The sequence below is a fragment of the Podarcis gaigeae genome, assembly GCF_964106915.1.
Source record: "Podarcis gaigeae genome assembly, chromosome: 14".
Taxonomy (NCBI): Eukaryota; Metazoa; Chordata; class Lepidosauria; order Squamata; family Lacertidae; genus Podarcis; species Podarcis gaigeae.
Genome location: NC_139690.1, coordinates 35416455 through 35433214, shown reverse-complemented (window position 1 = coordinate 35433214; position 16760 = coordinate 35416455). Strand labels below are relative to the sequence as shown.

General features: G+C 46.7%; 2 protein-coding genes across 3 annotated transcripts in view; one reads left to right on the top strand and one right to left on the bottom strand.

The window, feature by feature from the left end:
- The window catches only part of XPO6 (exportin 6), a 145072-nt gene extending 142578 nt beyond the window's left edge, over positions 1–2494 (top strand). Inside the window, exon 25 of the transcript XR_014557714.1 lies at positions 2484–2494. The gene's annotated coding sequence lies outside the window, so the exon portion shown is untranslated. The remainder of the gene's footprint in view (positions 1–2483) is intronic.
- Positions 270–16754, bottom strand: METRN (meteorin, glial cell differentiation regulator). 2 transcript variants are annotated; one of them, XM_083711018.1, is made up of 4 exons: positions 16270–16754; positions 9622–10046; positions 4696–4761; positions 270–2778 (listed from the first exon to the last, which is right to left on the bottom strand). In XM_083711018.1, exons 1-4 carry the CDS (start codon positions 16356–16358, stop codon positions 2462–2464), a joined length of 897 nt encoding a protein of 298 aa, XP_083567144.1. In that variant the 5' UTR covers positions 16359–16754; the 3' UTR covers positions 270–2461. The 2 variants fall into 2 exon arrangements, with proteins under 2 accessions (XP_083567144.1, XP_083567145.1); XM_083711019.1 differs by having other exon boundaries at positions 4696–4755.
- Positions 16755–16760: the final 6 nt, after the last annotated feature.

Genomic DNA, 16760 nt, shown 5'->3' with positions numbered 1-16760 from the left:
TATGTGTGCAATGCGCAACTCATTGGGATTTTCCGCCTCAGGTGCCAAAATCAATGCTCCGGCCTTGTCCTTCGCTACTGCACATTCCAGAGCTTGTTAAATTATTCGAGCTCGTTTGACCGCTGCTGTTTCGGCTGCTTCCCTAGACAAATAATTATCTAGCTGACCATCCTCCAGCTCTTTCGAGTGCTCCGTTCATTTTGTTTGAAGACTGCCAAGGGGCGAAAGAATAAACCCAGCCAGGGAGAGAAATCACCATAGATCAGGCATTACTAAGAAGCATTTTTAATGTACCCTCCCAGCCCCAAAACAAATGCAAGATTAAAAAAGAACAAATAATGGAAAAGAAATCCCACCATTACAAGCTACATAGAGTCAGATTTGTCTCTCTTGACCTGTACACAGACATGAATATGTACAAAAACTATATTTAAAATATTACAGATCTTCTCAGCATTTTGTTTCGCTTTTGGTCTAAAAATTACTACAGACGGCCCAAATGCATCTGGCAGTGTCTTTCTGACTGTGGTGATTCACTTTATATTAACATTTTACTTTTTAAAAGAAAAGAAAATGAAAGAAACCACACATACACATAAACCTTACAATAGAATTTAGATTTAAAAAACAAAATCTCAAATTTGGTATCGTTATAACTTTAGTGCACATGATACTCCTTCAATCCTCACTTGTAAAAATAATAATAATAATTACTGGACTGAAAACTAGTTTTAAGGGTTTACCTAAACTGAGATTTTCAGTGGTTTAATTTAAACTGGATTAATAAAACTGATTTAAGGTGGTTTGTAGACAGGCTAATTTCTGAAGCTTAAATTCTTTTGCTTGCTTGTTTGTTTTGCATTTTCTGAACCTGTGTTTTTAAATTTGTTTTTATTAGGTTTTCAAATATGTAAGAACAAACAAGCAAAAGAAAAAAATGACACATATAAAAAACCCACACCTCAACAAGGCGGGGGTCCAACAACATCTGGAGAGAGGCAGGGGGTTCACCCCTAGGTTAGGGACAGGGAATTAAATTTTCTTGCCAGGAAAAAGCTGCAACAATACCTGGGGTTAGGTCCTTAACAGCTGAGCTCATCATTGAAGCTGGGTTAGAAATCCATATCCAATGGACTAGATTATCTAGATTTGGAATTCATAGGGGCAGAGAAACATGAAAGGTTGAGTATAATAGGGTTGGGGACCCTGTAGCCCTGCAGGATTTGGGTGTACCTACAAGTTCATCGTCCCTCAACACTGGCCATGCTGTCTACAAATGATGGGAGTTTAGCAACATATGCAGGGCCAACAGGTTGCCCGCCTTTGAACTATAGCCATATCTGTGGCATCTCAAGTGTTATGCTGATTCAGGCCTTTTGAAAAAAAGGTGTGCACTGAGCAAAGCACGCCAGCAGGAATGAACGATCCAGGATCCACAATTCAATCAGGTAGGAAAATTCCATGTTGTGATCCAATGGAGCCTGATCCTCCAGAACCAGTGCAGGAAGAGAGGGGCCAGGCATGCCCACAATATATCCTGGCTCTGGGCGTGGGGTTAAGCGCTGCCATTGGGCGGTTGGTCCTGTGCCCAGGGGAACACCCTTCAAATTCCTGCCACCACTGGCTGATTTAGCAGCAGGAAATGATCCGGCCTGCCATTCACCAGTTCACATGGAGGTCTGAGGCCCGCCTGCAGAACCGCCTGCCCAAGAAGGGGCAAACGGACTTCTCACCTCTACTGCTTGCTCACTTTGTCTTCCTACCCGATGTCTTCTGCCATGTTTGATTGAATGAAGGTGTGCCAATGAAAACCAAGACTGTACTTTTTCAAAAGGGAATCTCATTCCTGTTAAGGAAGCCGCAGAAGGGAGAGACAGACGAGGTCGCTTTGCAGGCTTCCTTAGCTCATCTGGAAACTGGGAAGGAGGCAAGAGCAGCGAATGAAGTGTCTCCTTGTCTGTGATGCTATTTCCTGTTAGGAGGGATGGTAATGCATATGTGATCCATAGGCAATAGCAATAGGGGTTTGCTGGGAGGGGGCAGAACTCAGGAAGGGCACCATGCACTTATTTTTAGGTGTGGGTTTGATTTGGCGCTCCAGTAAATAATAGGATCAAGAAGTCCTGAGCAAGACAACATTTCCCACACTGGGAGAGTCTCAATTCCCTTTATGCAATTTGTGGCATGTTCCAATCTAACCAGAGAGCAGCTCAGTCACCCTTTTGCTTGGCCTACAATTCCTCCCTTTGCTGGAGAGACCCAATGAGAAAGTTATGGGCAGGGCCATCAGTCTCATACAGGAAAGAAAAGAGCTTGTTCCCTCTGGGTTCAAAAGACAGCTCTCGTCTCCCACTGTTAAGCCAGGAAATGCCATTTCCAGCATGGTCACGGTGTGCTTTGTGTGTGTGGATCCTGCCCTCTTGGCAAAATCGACTCCTGCCACCCACTTCCCATCAACAGATCAGTCCAAGGAGACTTCGCAGGGGTTTTCGTGAGCTTGGCGCGCACCCTCATAGATGTGGCGGAAGTCTTTGTAGCGAGGAGCGCAGCTGAGCCAAGCCTCCCCAAAATGCAGCCACCCAGTGAACAGGAAGCTGCCAGGTCCCGGCTTCACCCCACACCGCAGCAGAGTACGGATGCTGCCCGTGGATTTCCCATATTTGCCAACCGGTTGGAACAAGGCAAACTTCTGGCGGTGGATCCGGGTGGCACCGACGCTGATGATGGATTCTTGCGACTCCATGTCATTGGAGACTGTCCGGATATTGCCACGGATGACTGCAGGGGTGGAAGGAGTGGAGAAAACAGAAACGTTTGTTTGTTTGTTTTAAATATATATACTGGCCAACAGCAGTTTTACAAAACACACACACAGAGAGAGAGAAAATAGCAAATCAAATCCAAATGGACGGCAGTTTAAAGACTAAAAATAGCACAGTCAATGAGATATATCAATACAATGTCAACAATTACTTACAGAGCAGCGACACACTGATAAAACCCAACTGTGTGTATGTGTGTGTGAAATCCTACAAACCACAGATGTGCACACACACATGGACGTAGTCAAGGGGGAGCAGGGAGGCAGCTGCCCCCCAAATCAAGTAAAACAATAGAAATACTTAACTAATCACATCAGTTCTGCCCCCCAAAGTCATGACCCCCCCCACACAAAAATCCTGGCTACGTCCATATGCACACATCATGCATCTAAAGCACATTTAAAGCATATCCCCCTCCCAAAAAAATCCTGAGAACTGTAGTTCACCCCTCAACAGTAAGCTTGGGTGGATCCAGAGGCAAAGAGTGGATGGAGCAGGTGATGTGGCCCTTATTTTTGTACAATAGGCTGCACTCCAGCGCTGCAAAAGTCAGAAGTTTTGACACGCAGCTCTCTCTGTCTTCTACTCAGGAAACAAGAGGCTTTGCCACAGTTCAAGGACATATTCTGGCTAGGCAAAAGCACTTGAGGTGGTCATGGAGCAGGGCTGGCAAGTGTGGCTTGGAGAGATCTCTGAGGGCCAGACAGAGTTGCCTGGAGGGCCCCACTTGGCCCCAGGATCCGATATTGGTCCCCCATCCCTGCTTTAGGCAAACAGCAAAACTTACTTGTTTTGGCATGCATTTGTCCACAAACAAATCAGTTATTTCAGTTTGGTTTTGCTTGCTTGGCTTTTATGTATTTGCTGGCATTTCTAAATCAATGCTCTACTTTATTGCTGCTGGGCTTGTTTTATTATTTTTATTTTTCTCAGCCACACTGGCGGTCCCTGCACTGAAAGGCAGCATGAAAACAAAACCAAATCAATCAACAGAAGTGGTTCTGTAGTGGCACCCAGCTCTAAGGCTACAGCTGAGTATAACTGGTCAGATCTAGCCAATTATGGAGAGGAATCCAGCTATTAGCCTGCTTGCACGCAGGTGCCTTTGGCTTCCTCCAAATCAGCAAGAATTAGCCCCTCCGAGATCATTCTGACAGGCTCGTGATCTGATCCGGCGTGGCAAATCCCCTTGTTCTCCTGTTTGACTTCCTGGTTGCCATGGGAACTTTGGAGTGGGCAGCCAGCGGACCCCCTGACCCCCTTCCTCTATTGTTTAGGGTTGCAAATCTGGAGGTTAGCAGAGCGTGCGGGGCAATAATTGGCAACTGCCCACTGAGCCGGACAGCCTTGAGTGTGCAGGCATTTAAAGGGGAGAATGGAAAGGCCACATCGTCCCAGCTGGGGAGCGAGTTGCTCTGTGGGGGCAGCTTTGGCTGCTGGTGCCTCAGCCCGGACTGGCAGGCAGGCAGCTCCTGGTTAGCTACTTAAGCAGCATTCAGGGACAGAGTTCCAGAAGGGCAGACTTTAGCTTTCACAGCTGCACATGCATTATTAAGAGTCATTTCTATGGCATTTTTTCCCATGTAAAAGGAAAAGGCAAAAGAGAGCGCCGTGCAATTAACAGTTCTTAGGTCTGGGTCCCTGGGTAACATTAGGCAAGTAAATCACAATCACAGGGTTGGTTGCAATGATGAATGCAATAAGGATTACTAAGCAAATTGGGCAGTCCAGAAGTCTGAAATCCTGAGCGGTTGCTACCAGTCAGTGTGGGCAATACTGAGCTAGATGGACCAATGACTCAGTATAAGGCAGCTTCAATTTACGATGCTGAAGAGAGGAGCGGAAAACGTGACGTTGAGGAAGGTGTACTCACCAAAATCACTAGTGCAAACGGCCATCAGAATCTCAGTGTTGTTACACGGACGGCAGCTCCCTGCATCTTCCAAAGAGAAAAAAAGAAACAGTCACTCAAACTGAGTTCATGCCAATTGTTCTTCTTTAGAGAAGGGATGCGGAGAATGAGGGGAGGCTGAAGTAAAGCGTAGAAAGGCATCGTGAAAAGTTTGCTTCATCTATGGAGGGGAAGGAGAAATAGCAGTCCAGGGCATGTTTGGGCCAGGTGATTTTCACTTGAAAATATGGAAAGTGGCTGGTACACTCTATGCATCTTTGACACTAGAGACTCAGCCTCTGTGGCTAGAGGCATCATTTATCAGCTGTGACTGGTACAATATCATCAACTGCTCCTGGACTGGGAAAACTTGGCCACAGCAGTTCATGCACTGGTTACTTCAAGACTGGATTCCTGCAATGAGCTCTATGTGGGGCTTCTCTGCTGAGCAGGAAGAGCTGGGAAAGATTCCCGGACCAAATGCCTTGAAAGCCACTGCCAGACAATATGTGAGGAACCAGTGCCCCTCCTGAAGTTGTTGAATTGCAATTCCCATCATCGCTGGCTGTTGACCATTCAGACTGACTCCCATCAAGATCTGGAGGGCCACAGTTTCCTCATCCTTGATCAGGAAGGGTGTTGTGGTTAGAGAGTTGGGCTAAAAGCTGGGAGATGAGGCTTTCACAGTTACTCAGCCCTGAAGCTCAATGGGTGACCTTGGGCCAGTCCCTGCCTCTCAGCCTAACCTGCCTCACAGGGTTGTTGCGAGTTTTCAAACTCTTCATGTATTAAATGTCAAGTTGGCATATGCAGAGGTGGGGTGTTTTTTAAACCTAAATTCTATAAACAAAATTAACTCAACATAAATTCTCATTTTCCATAACTAGCTATAGACCGACAGATAGATATGAAACATAAAAAACCCTAAACTAAAAGGTTTAGCTTTAAGCTTCCCCTTCTGCTCCTAGTGTTTAATGGAAAGAATATACTTAATAAGAGTTAAGATTTACAGCCAAACAAAATAGAAATTTTGGCATTATGAGCACCACGCTCCAACTAATTGGTCTTCTTAGGTTTAAGTACCTGTAGAAGGTTGCTTGAAACTAATCAGCTTCTTAGTCTAGTCTACCTCACAGGGTTGTTGCAAGGATAAAATGGGGGAAGGGAGAACCATGCTGAACTCCTTGAAGGAGAAGGCGGGATAGAAATGTAATAAACAAATAGGCCTGACAAAATGGCCTGGCTTTGTAGAAGGCAGCCTTCTATTTTCCTAAAATGCCCTCTGGTCACAATCCCATTGGCATTAGAGAGCTAAGCTGGTAGGACTCAAGTGTGCCTAACTCTGGCCCTAGGTGCCAACATTTCTCAAGACAAAGCCTAGTAAAAAGTTTTTGGTTTTTTTTTTAAAAAAGTCATTCCCCAGTTGGGGAGAATGCCTAGGGTTGCTATGGTAACCATGTTCAGGCCTTATCTGAGATGCAGCTGAACGTCTTGGCGGGTGACTCCGCTACGAGCTGCCGCACACTGGACTTTTGTTAGCTCAGAGATGAGGCCGATTAGATGTTCCTTCTTCGGCCTTGTGTTTTCGATTGCTGAGCACACTCCAGACGGCTTGGGTTACTTGCCCACCTCCTCCCCTTGCCGTGAGGGAGGCCCACACAGCATTCGGAGTCCTTGAAATGCAACAACAGCAAAAGGAGTTTCCGCTTTCCTAAGCCTGGGAAGCAAATTAAGACTGTTTCCACGTTTGGTTTGCAAATGCTCTAGCATCAGGGTGCCTCAGAGCATGTGCAGAGTTCCTTTACCCCAAGTAGGGAAAGACTTCTTTTTTTTAAGGATATATGAGTCACAGGACTCATAGAAAGGTGTTGCTTTGTGAAAGGAACGCTTTCTTGCCTGCCTGGAGAAAGCCCAGTGTGCTGTTTGAGCCTGGAATTGCTAAACCAACTCTTGGATTGGGCTATGGCACTGCGCAAGGGAATGAGTCACATCCATCGTCCCACAGACTTTTGCCCCTGGCCCCACCCAGCACTGAAATGTGGCCCCCGGAAAGTTGACCACGAGGGAATGCAGCCCCAGGGCTGAAAAAGCTTCCTCACACTTAGGCTAAAAAGGACACCATTCCGATCAGGACATAAATTTTCTGGTTGTGTGGCAACCTTATTTCCACACCAAGGAAAATGCAAACAGCCCCAGCTACATGCACTCTTTCTTTCCAGCAGGACCTATAATAGCCCTGAATGTCATGTTTCTTCCTTATTTATTTTGTTTAATTTTACATTTATAGCCTCCTTTTCCTTCAAGGAGCTCAAGGCAACCCTGTGTGCTAGGTTAGGTTGAGAGGCAATGACTGGCCCAGCGAGCTTCATGGCTGAGTGGAGATTTGAACCCAGGTCTCCCAGGCTCTAGTCCAGCACTCTAATCACTACACCACAGTGGCTCATGATCCTACGCATGTGCCACTTGCAACACAATAGGCATAAGAATATGATGCAAATATTCATCTGTTCCAGGATTCAGTTCCTAGCAATATCCAGGGAAATGATTCTGGAAAGCTTGGAAATAGAGCTTGAGAGCACTGAGCCTCCCTTGATCTTTTCTTCCCTGAATGGGGATGGGGGATGAATTCAATTCAGTTCATGTTCAAAGGTAATGTACATTTTCCAAAACAATATGCAAACCGAAACACATCTATCTTTCAAAACGGGAGCTTCTCCAAATTTTGCAATGCATTTCCCCAGCCAAATAATGTGCGCAAAAATGCACATACTGGGGTAAAGCATGCATAAAATGCATATATTAGTGGAAATAATATAGAGAAATGCATTATATTAGAGGAAATTGGTTTGCAAAGATGTGTATATTAGGGCAGATTGCATAGTAAATGTGTATATTAGGAGAACTTCATGGATGGGAACTAAAAAAAAAGCTTATGTAGAAATAATAGAATTGTAGAGTTGGAAGTGACCATGAACATCATTTAGTCCAAACCCCTGCAATGCAGGAATCGTTTGCCCAACATGGGGCTTGAACCCGTGACCCTGAGATTAAGAGTCACATGCTCTACCAGCTGAGCTAAAATGGGAGGAATTGTACTGGAAAAGTGAGAAACTGAGAAAGCCTGCAATTGACATATTTGTCTATCCCTACCTCCTAAGCTCCTAAGCTCCCGCTGCTCGGTCCCAGCGCCTGCCAACCTAGCAGTTCGAAAGCACCTCCGGGTGCAAGTAGATAAATAGGGACCGCTTACCAGCGGGAAGGTAAACGGCGTTTCCGTGTGCAGCTCTGGCTCGCCAGATGCAGCTTTGTCACGCTGGCCACGTGACCCGGAAGTGTCTCCGGACAGCGCTGGCCCCTGGCCTCTTAAGTGAGATGGGCGCACAACCCCAGAGTCTGTCAAGACTGGCCCGTACGGGCAGGGGTACCTTTACCTTTACCTTACCTCCTAAGTGTCAACTTCAGATTTCAAAGGATCCTGGGCAAAATATCCTGAGCGAGTTTTGACCTATAAAGTCTTATACAGGGGGACCCCTAGGTGAGCCTGCCTGGCCCCGGAGATCATCATCCAAAGCCCTTCCCTGCAAGCCAGGCACAGAGTGTGGTGTCAAGAGAAAGAGCCTTCACTGCAGTAAGCCCTTCTGTATGGAATGCTCTCCCTAGGGAGGCCTGCCTGGCCCCAAACTTAGCATCACTGCAGCGCCAGGCAAATATATATTTCCTTTCCTGGGGATTGTTGGCAGCACCAATGCTATTACATTTTATTATATTCTTTTAAATATGTTTTTGAATATTTATTTCTGTATTTTCCACTTACTTGTATATCGCTTCAGGACCTTTTAGCGAGAAGCAATATACACATTTAATAAACCTAAATCTAAAACCCTGCCCCTCCTTGCCAGTGTCACTATCACTGCCCATTGGCTTGCTATCTTCTTCTGGGCCAAATCTGCATTACTGCAAGGCAGAGGGAAAGAGCCAGCTAAGAGGATGCTGGTCCTATTCCCTTGCCTTTTTCACTGCTCATTTGGCAGAAGGCAGGTGAACAGCCAGCAACAGGGAGGAATGCTGATTATGCCTTTCCCGAATCTTGTATTCAGAGGAAGACCATCTTTCACAGAATCAAAGAGTTGGAAGGGACCACAAGGGTCATCTAGTCCAACCTTCTGCAATGCAGGAACCCTTTGTCCAATCTGGGATTCTAACCCACAACCAGGAGATTAAAAGTCTCACGCTTTGAATGTGGGGGTTCCATAAGTAAAGGTTAAGGAACTATACCAAACTGCTCTACTTCAGAGTTGTTTGTCCTTCAACTTATATTCCTCTTGAAGAAAAGCAGAACCAATTTTGAGTTTGGGGGTCCCAAGGTCCAAGGAACTGGGTGAATTGAATGCCGCTCCCCAGCAGCAGAACTTCCTTGGTCTATGTTAGATTTCTGAAAATGGGCATATACACTGCCCTGTAATCCTACCCTGATCTGGAAGCGGGAGAGAAGAAGTGTCCCTCTGACATTTCCCTGTACAGTTTTATGAAAGGGGGGGGGGGTCACATTTATTTTAAGCTGAATCCACAATTATGTCATGCTTAAGGAGGCTTAACTCTGTTTTGGCATGATGGCTAAATTGACAAAGTTACAGCCCCCTGCACCATGGAAATGGAAGTGGTGAGATGGTAAAACAACAGTAAACCATGGGTTGCCTATATGTTTGGAAGCTCAAACCATGGTTTGGGTTCTAAACCATGCTTAGTACAAGCCATGATTTGGCACGGCTGAATGGGCTGCTCACATGTGGAGAAGATGGTTGTTTCTGGGTTTGATAAGCTAGAAGATAAAAGCTTGAGAAAATACTACCACGGATGCATCACAAATGTTCTCTTCAAACCCAGCCATGAAAGCCAAAAGAACTTTACCTTCCATGCTGAGGTTTCTGGACGGCCACGAGAAGCGGGAGTTCCAGTCACCCCGCAGCTCGTAGCGGAAGGCAGCGATCCGGCGGCTGATGTCCTGGTGCAAGGTGGACTGGAGGAACAGGGCAATCTTCTCCTTGGGCAGCCAGCTAAAACAGCGCACCTTTGGCTGCAAGGTAGCGTCGGCCTCCGAGAGGAGGAGCTCCAAGACACCGTCCCTCTCCAAGTAAATCTGAGCTCCTCGGAAGCTGTTGGAGGACTTGATGCAGGCTGTCACCCGCCTGGGGTTCTCTCTGCCGGTGGTGCCTGTGGGAAGGCGGGGGAAAAGGCTCAGGCGCAAGGCTCCCGCTGGGTACAACCACTCCAGGGATCCCTCAGCACAGTGCAAGGAGATCTGTTCCACGCTGCCCGATTCCTGCGACAGACCACTGCAAGGGATAGCGGAATGGAGTTAGTATAACAAGGAAGCCAGGGCAGTTTCGTCTCTTCCCAAGAAAGTCAGGACATACATCAGTCAGGTAAAGGTAAAGGGACCCCTGACCATTAGGTCCAATTGTGACCGACTCTGGGGTAGCGGCGCCCATCTCGCTTTATTGGCCGAGGGAGCCGGCGTACAGCTTCTGGGTCATGTGGCCAGCATGACTAAGCCGCTTCTGGCAAACCAGAGCAGCGCATGGAAATGCCGTTTACCTTCCCGCCAGAGCAGTACCTATTTATCTACTTGCGCTTTGACGTGCTTTCAAACTGCTAGGTTGGCAGGAGCAGGGATCGAACAATGGGAGCTCACCCCGTCGTGGGGATTCGAACCGCCGACCTTCTGAGTCCTAGGCTCTGTGGTTTAACCCACAGCGCCACCGGTCTCCCACATCAGTCAGGTAGAAGGCAACAACTGGTTTCGTAAGAATATCAGTAAAGAGAGGCAAGTTAGGGCTGAGAAGGGGTTTGAAAGGGTGTGAGAGGTGAGACATTGGAGAACAGAGCTGTGTGTACTACATAGCACCCTCCCAAGCTAGTCTGCTGCTCTCAGGTGTGAAAAAATGTCTACCCATCACCAATGGCCAGTGCAGTGGACCAGGGTCAGCCCACCCATGAGGCACACTGGGGCAGCCTCCAGACAGCTGAGAGGGGTGCCGCTGCTGTGCCACATGCTCCATTCCAGCCTCTTTTTAATCCCTGGGCTGCCTCCAGGCAATGGTGCCTCCAGAGAGGAGGAAGAGGCAGAGCGGTGGCTTTTCCAGTTTTTCCTGGAGCGACCGAACATCCTGGGCTGCCCTGCAGTGGTGTATGGCATGGAGTGGCAACAAGATTTTTGGGCCACCCCTGACTATTGCTGCTGTTCTCCAGCACCTAACTAATGTCAGAGCTGGCCCTGGCAGCTGGAGAGCTCTCAGGGAGACACAGTGGCCGATAATGAGTCCCATGAGTATTTCTCAACCACATTCTCAGAGCTTGTCTCTGCATCATTAACACCTGTTCAGATCACCCTTCTCTCCCCAGTTAGAGTTGCTCCTTACTCTTTGTCAAAACAGATGAAATGCATCACAAAAAATGACAAAAGACACAGATTTGTACAAACTCTAAATATGCCAGTGCAATAGCTTTTTTGTGGTTATCTTCACCGGTACGGAGCACAGTCACCTCTTTTTTTCGCTGCCCATGGCAGCCATTTTGTTCTGGCGCTCACAGCATTTTTATCAATATATGAGTACTGGCACTTTGTTTTTCACCACCACCAAAAATGTATGGTGCTAGCGTATATGTTAAAATGAAAATTTAGACATAATCACTCTACTTTAAACAGAAATACATCTCAGCAGAAGGAGGAAGTTGGTGACCTGTTTGGTGGCTTAGGTGCTAAACATTTGTAAATAAGTTGAAGGTTCCTGCCACTCTCCCTTCTTATTGTTATAACACAATGAAGTTTAACTCAGAGGAGATTCAGTTACCCTGAGCCTAAGTTAGACCAGTCCGTTAATCTCCATGGGTTTACTGTGAGTAGGACTAGCATTGGGCTAGAGCCCATTATCTGGATTTAGGCCACACAGCAGGGGGAGGGAACAAATTTCAGTGTCAGGGCTGCATTAACTTCTGGAAAACCTTCCAGGGGCCACATGCCAGTGGTAGGCAGGGCCAGAGCCCAAAGTGGGTGGAGCAACATATGTCCACTTCCCTACTTTCCACATGGTGTCACACACTCTTCTCTATCTTGCATCCAGACAAACCAGAGGCATTACCAGAGTATAGGGATGGAGCTCAGCCTGGCAAAACACTCAGGGTGCAACGCAGGAGCCACTGGGGGTGTGGCTTATTAGAAAAGGGCGTGGCCTGGAGAGAGTTCCGAGGGCCAGAGACCTGAAGGGCTGCACTTGGCTGCTGGGCCCAAGGTTCCCCACCCTTGGAACAGAGGGCTTTCTCCTGTAAAGTAGGACACCTGGACATCCTATTCCCAATCCATGGACAGAAAAGATGTCTCTTGCAGCACGATGCCGTCCAGATGGTTGAAGACTCTGGAGCGACTTGCCATTTCGCAGCAAAAGTGACTCATCTGCTCTGCAAAGGATCAAGATCACTGAGAAACAGATGCGCAGCTGTGTCACACACCCGACACGCCCCTCCGAAACCCTGTTATGCTGCCCTCTAGAGGCCCCACAAAAGCAAACGCATTATGCTAGAAGACACAGTGGGCCACTTCTTTATGAATGAAGTCTGAGGGTTCCCCTGTTCATGGACTGCAGTACATGGTTCATTCATATTCATAGAATACTCAGAAAACAGAAGGTTTGTGTAGCCAACTAAGTTTTACTCAGGGTAGACCTATTAAGATGAATGTGCACAAATAAGTCATGCCCACTAATTTATGTGAGTCTTCTCGGAGTAGAACTAACCCACAAGGTTGAATTCTTCAAAGTTCTTGCAATCTAAATTATTCTGCCCTGCAGCTGTGAGTTATTTTCAAAACGCTGCTTTGCCTGCAGATACCCCCCCCCCCCGCTTCCCATTTTCATCTTGGACATTCTGCAAAGGACACAGGAGGAAGAACAGTTGTCCTACAGGATTAATGAGAGGAACAAGCACCCCCCCTTTTTTATACTCCCTCCCCTTCATTTTAAGGCTTAAGAGAGAAGTGGTTGGTACATAGTCTATGACCTCTGGGTCAGATTATACTGGGCAATCTCAATCAATACTGGTTAGTCATCAACCCTGGAAAAATGCAAGTGTCTGAGTTCAATTATTTTCATATAAAAAGACCTATTAAACTATGCCTTCAATACGATCTAAAGGGTTCAGTGCAGTTTGCAAATGTAAACATTGCAGAATACACCCGCAATAAAGCGCCAGTTTGGAGGGGCCCTTGCTTATCCTGACTCCCCTTCCTCTGATGTTTTCCCTACGTTGCATTTTGGATCATAAACCCATCAGGATGGAGACTCGTCCGCTTGCACTCCCTAAAAAGTGTTATGCGCAGTGATTGTGTAATAACGATGAAAATAATAATAATAACACAACAACTATCGTCAGCTGTCTGTGGCTCAACAGCTGAATTGATTCAGCTGAGCTGCAGCAGCAACCTTTGCTCTATAAGGTAGCAAGGGCCTGGACTGCTCCACCTCCCCCGGGGAACAGCTGCTAAAAGAGGGGAAATTGAAACAGAGCATTTGCTCACCAAACCCAGCATGGCTTGTTCAGTGAGACTTTTTAAAAAACCACTAGCTTTCAAAGCGCCCCCTACAACCTAACAATGTTGTCATTCTTCCTTGCATTTCCCACAGGATACAACTATACTAAATTATGTGGGAAGGAAATAAATGATGGTGAATTTATGATAATTCCAATGCAAACTGTCAATACATTCTCTGAGTGCATTTCAAGTGCAAGGTTACCATTTAAGCTGAAACGTGCAAAAAAACAACAACAAATCTCCAGTATTTCTCAGCTCGGCTACTGTATTGCATGCCACAAGGGGCTGCCATACAGAGGAGGCTAAACTGGCCAAGCCAGCCGTGCTCCAATCTCTGCATTGACTTCTCATGGTCTCTGCTTAATATGATGTCCTATAAGTGGGCAGACACAGGCTCTGCCTCCTTCCCTCCAGCCTACCCCACCATCACTGCGTCACATTTCAGCATTCTACACAAAGGAAGTATGACGTCTTCTTTTGTTGCTTTTTGAAATTGGGAAGCGCCATAGCCCAGTGGTAGAGCCTCTGCTTTGCATGCAGAAGGGCCCAGGGCCAATCCCTGTCTGAAACCCTGGAGAGCTGCTGCCCATCAGTCTAGAAAACATCAGCCTAGATCAGGGGTGCCCAAACTATTTTCAAAGAGGGCCAATCAAGCGTGAAGGCCGACCAAAGTTGTTGAGCTTTTTATGATTTTACCCCAAAGTTGTTGAGGTTTTTTTTTTTTTAGGATTGAAGTTTTTTTGTAGAATTTTACCCCAATATGGATTTTGGACATGGCTGGCCTAGATGGACTAGTGGTCTGACTCAGTATAAGACAGCAAAAGGACCCTGCTGCATCAATCCAATGGCCCGTCTAGTCCAACATCCTGTTCTCATGGTGGCCAAACAGATGACTGTGAGACAGCCGCAAGCAAGACCCAAGCCCAAGAGCACTGTCCTCTCCTGCAGTTTCCAACAAGTGGCATTCAGACACGTTACTACCTCCAACTGTGGAGGAATCGCATAGCCACCATGTTCAGGTATCAGAAACATTTTGAGTCCCACAAGCCACAATAGCTCAGAAGCTTCAGTCTAACTCCAATGTTTTCTCCTCTAGCCAGTGGTGCCCTTAGGACAGGACTTTAGGGCAGATGATCCCGTGGTGGAATGGGTCAGTGCGCTTTCCTGTTTATCAAAAGTTTGGTGGTTCAAGCCCACCCAGGGATGTCTGTGGGCAGGATTCCTGCATCACAGGGGGCTGGACTAGATGACCCTGGGGGTCCCCTTCCAACTCTACATTTCTATGATTCTGTGGTGGGGCCCCAACTCAGCAGAATAAGAAACAGGGCCCTGGAACGCAACAGGGCTGGCTCAACACATTTTGATGGAAGCGAAGGAAAACCCATTACTGGGGGTGGGGCGATAGGGATTTAGGACCATAAATCCCACCGTCTAAAATTACCCAGTTATACCATTGCCTCCAGCCACACAGCTTGTCAAATTATTATTATTTTTTAAAAACAGAGGCTTTGGTCCAGCGCAGCTGTTCTTATGACCCCCTGCATCTCAATCTAGGCATGCATGCACTGAAGTGTGGTCAGTGTTCTGGACACCACCAGCACAGCAACTAGTGTCACAAACCAGCTTCAATTATAGAAAGCTTGGATATAATATTAAAAAAACAAACTAGGCCATTCTGGTGCCAAATTCAGAAATCTTTATGGATTCGGTTTGCTACTGCAGCACACATTGCAAAAAGGACTGCCCTATTTAATCGGTTGCTCAGAAAATGAAGAAAAACTTGTAGCACACTAAAATGATGCCTCTAGCTAATCATACAATTGCAGAGTTGGAAGGAACCATGACGTTATCTAGTTCAACCCCCTGTAATGCAGGAATCTTTGGCCCAACATGGGGCTCAAACATGCGACCCTGAGATTAACAGTGTCATGCTCCACCAACTGAGCCAATTTAGCAATCCCCAGGCAGAGGTTTTTCTCCTATGTTACAGTACATTTTATTTTGCAGTACTTATAAGATTCAAATGACAAGCATCATCCTAAAAGAGTCCACAAAACCACTCAATCAGTTTCAGCCAGTATAAGTTAGGCGTCCCTAGCAGAAGACCAGAATTATGGTCTGTGCACAAGGATGGTTTAGGGCAATCAATGTTTACTAAGCCAGGAGGAAAGTTAAACTCTCAAATAAGTATGACCTCACTTGTCTTTCTGGTAAACCATTGTCAAAGAACAGTAGGAGATTCCAATACTTCTCTCTTTCTCTTATCCATAAAATATCAGAACAAGTTAGGCTGCAATCCTTTTCCACTGAACTCAGTAAGTCATATTTTTGAGTATGCACATATAGAATTGCACTCCAATATTTTTTTTTTTGGGGGGGGGGGGACAATAACCAGCAGCCAAGTCCCATTGTAATTCCATGAAAAACCTAAAATCATTCAGTTAAGGAGGATGCCAAACCAACACCAGGACATGGTTTTGCAACATAAAAGGCCCAGTTAAGGAGACCCATCACCAGCTCCCTTTGCAAAACCCTGAAGGTAATCTGACCCTGCTCTTTATAAGAAGCTGTGGGTTGCAGCCACTGTTGGTTCTAACTCAGAGTAGACCCCACTGAAGTTAATGAGCCTGGCTCACTTAGGCCCATTCATTTTGATGGGTCTACTCTGTGTAAAACTTAGTTGGCTTAGACAAGCCCGTGACTCACACCCTGCACCGCTTCCGCATCCAAAATCTAATTTCTTTTTCTGCCTGTCTCCTTGAACTGCTGTTGCACCAATGACTCCCTTAATGGTTACCAGGACTTATTCTAACTCTAGCTGCTAGCGTGGAACACAGCAGGTTTGAAGAACCTACATAACCCAGTATTTCGAAGAGAGAAGGAAAAACCTCTGCATATGAATGAAGGTCAAACAGCATCACTTTTCGACGACACGTTTTGAAGGCAAGAAATTTGTCCGTATTAATACCTACCTCCCCCTCCAGCTACACTGATCTTCTGAGTAATTGCAAAGGGCTGTATGCAGAAGAACTAAGCCCAGGAGCCCCAACGCCAAAGACATCTTAAGGTCTCTAACTCCTGGGCAAAGAAGCAGGAGAGCAGAAGAATCAAATGTAGGGGAACGAATCCTTTTGGAGCACCATCCTGGAATGTGCTGGCGGAGTTAGGAACGCCCGAGTCTCCCCACCATCCATCTCCTGCCTCTGCCGGCTTTCTTCTGGCTCCTCGCAAGGAATCCCCCGCTTTCTCTTCCTTTCCCCTCTTTTTCAGGCTGCAAAATAGCGCGTCCTCGCCCCCGCTCGCTGCGAGAGACGCTGCAGTCGGGGGCAAGACAGACCTGGAGAGAGATGGGAAGCTCCCGAGATTCTCATGGTGAGTTTGAAACGGACTATATAAGACGCCCGCAGAGCGCAAGGCAGTTTCAACCCGGGCGGAGGGAAGAGCCGGGAGTGTATGGGGTGGG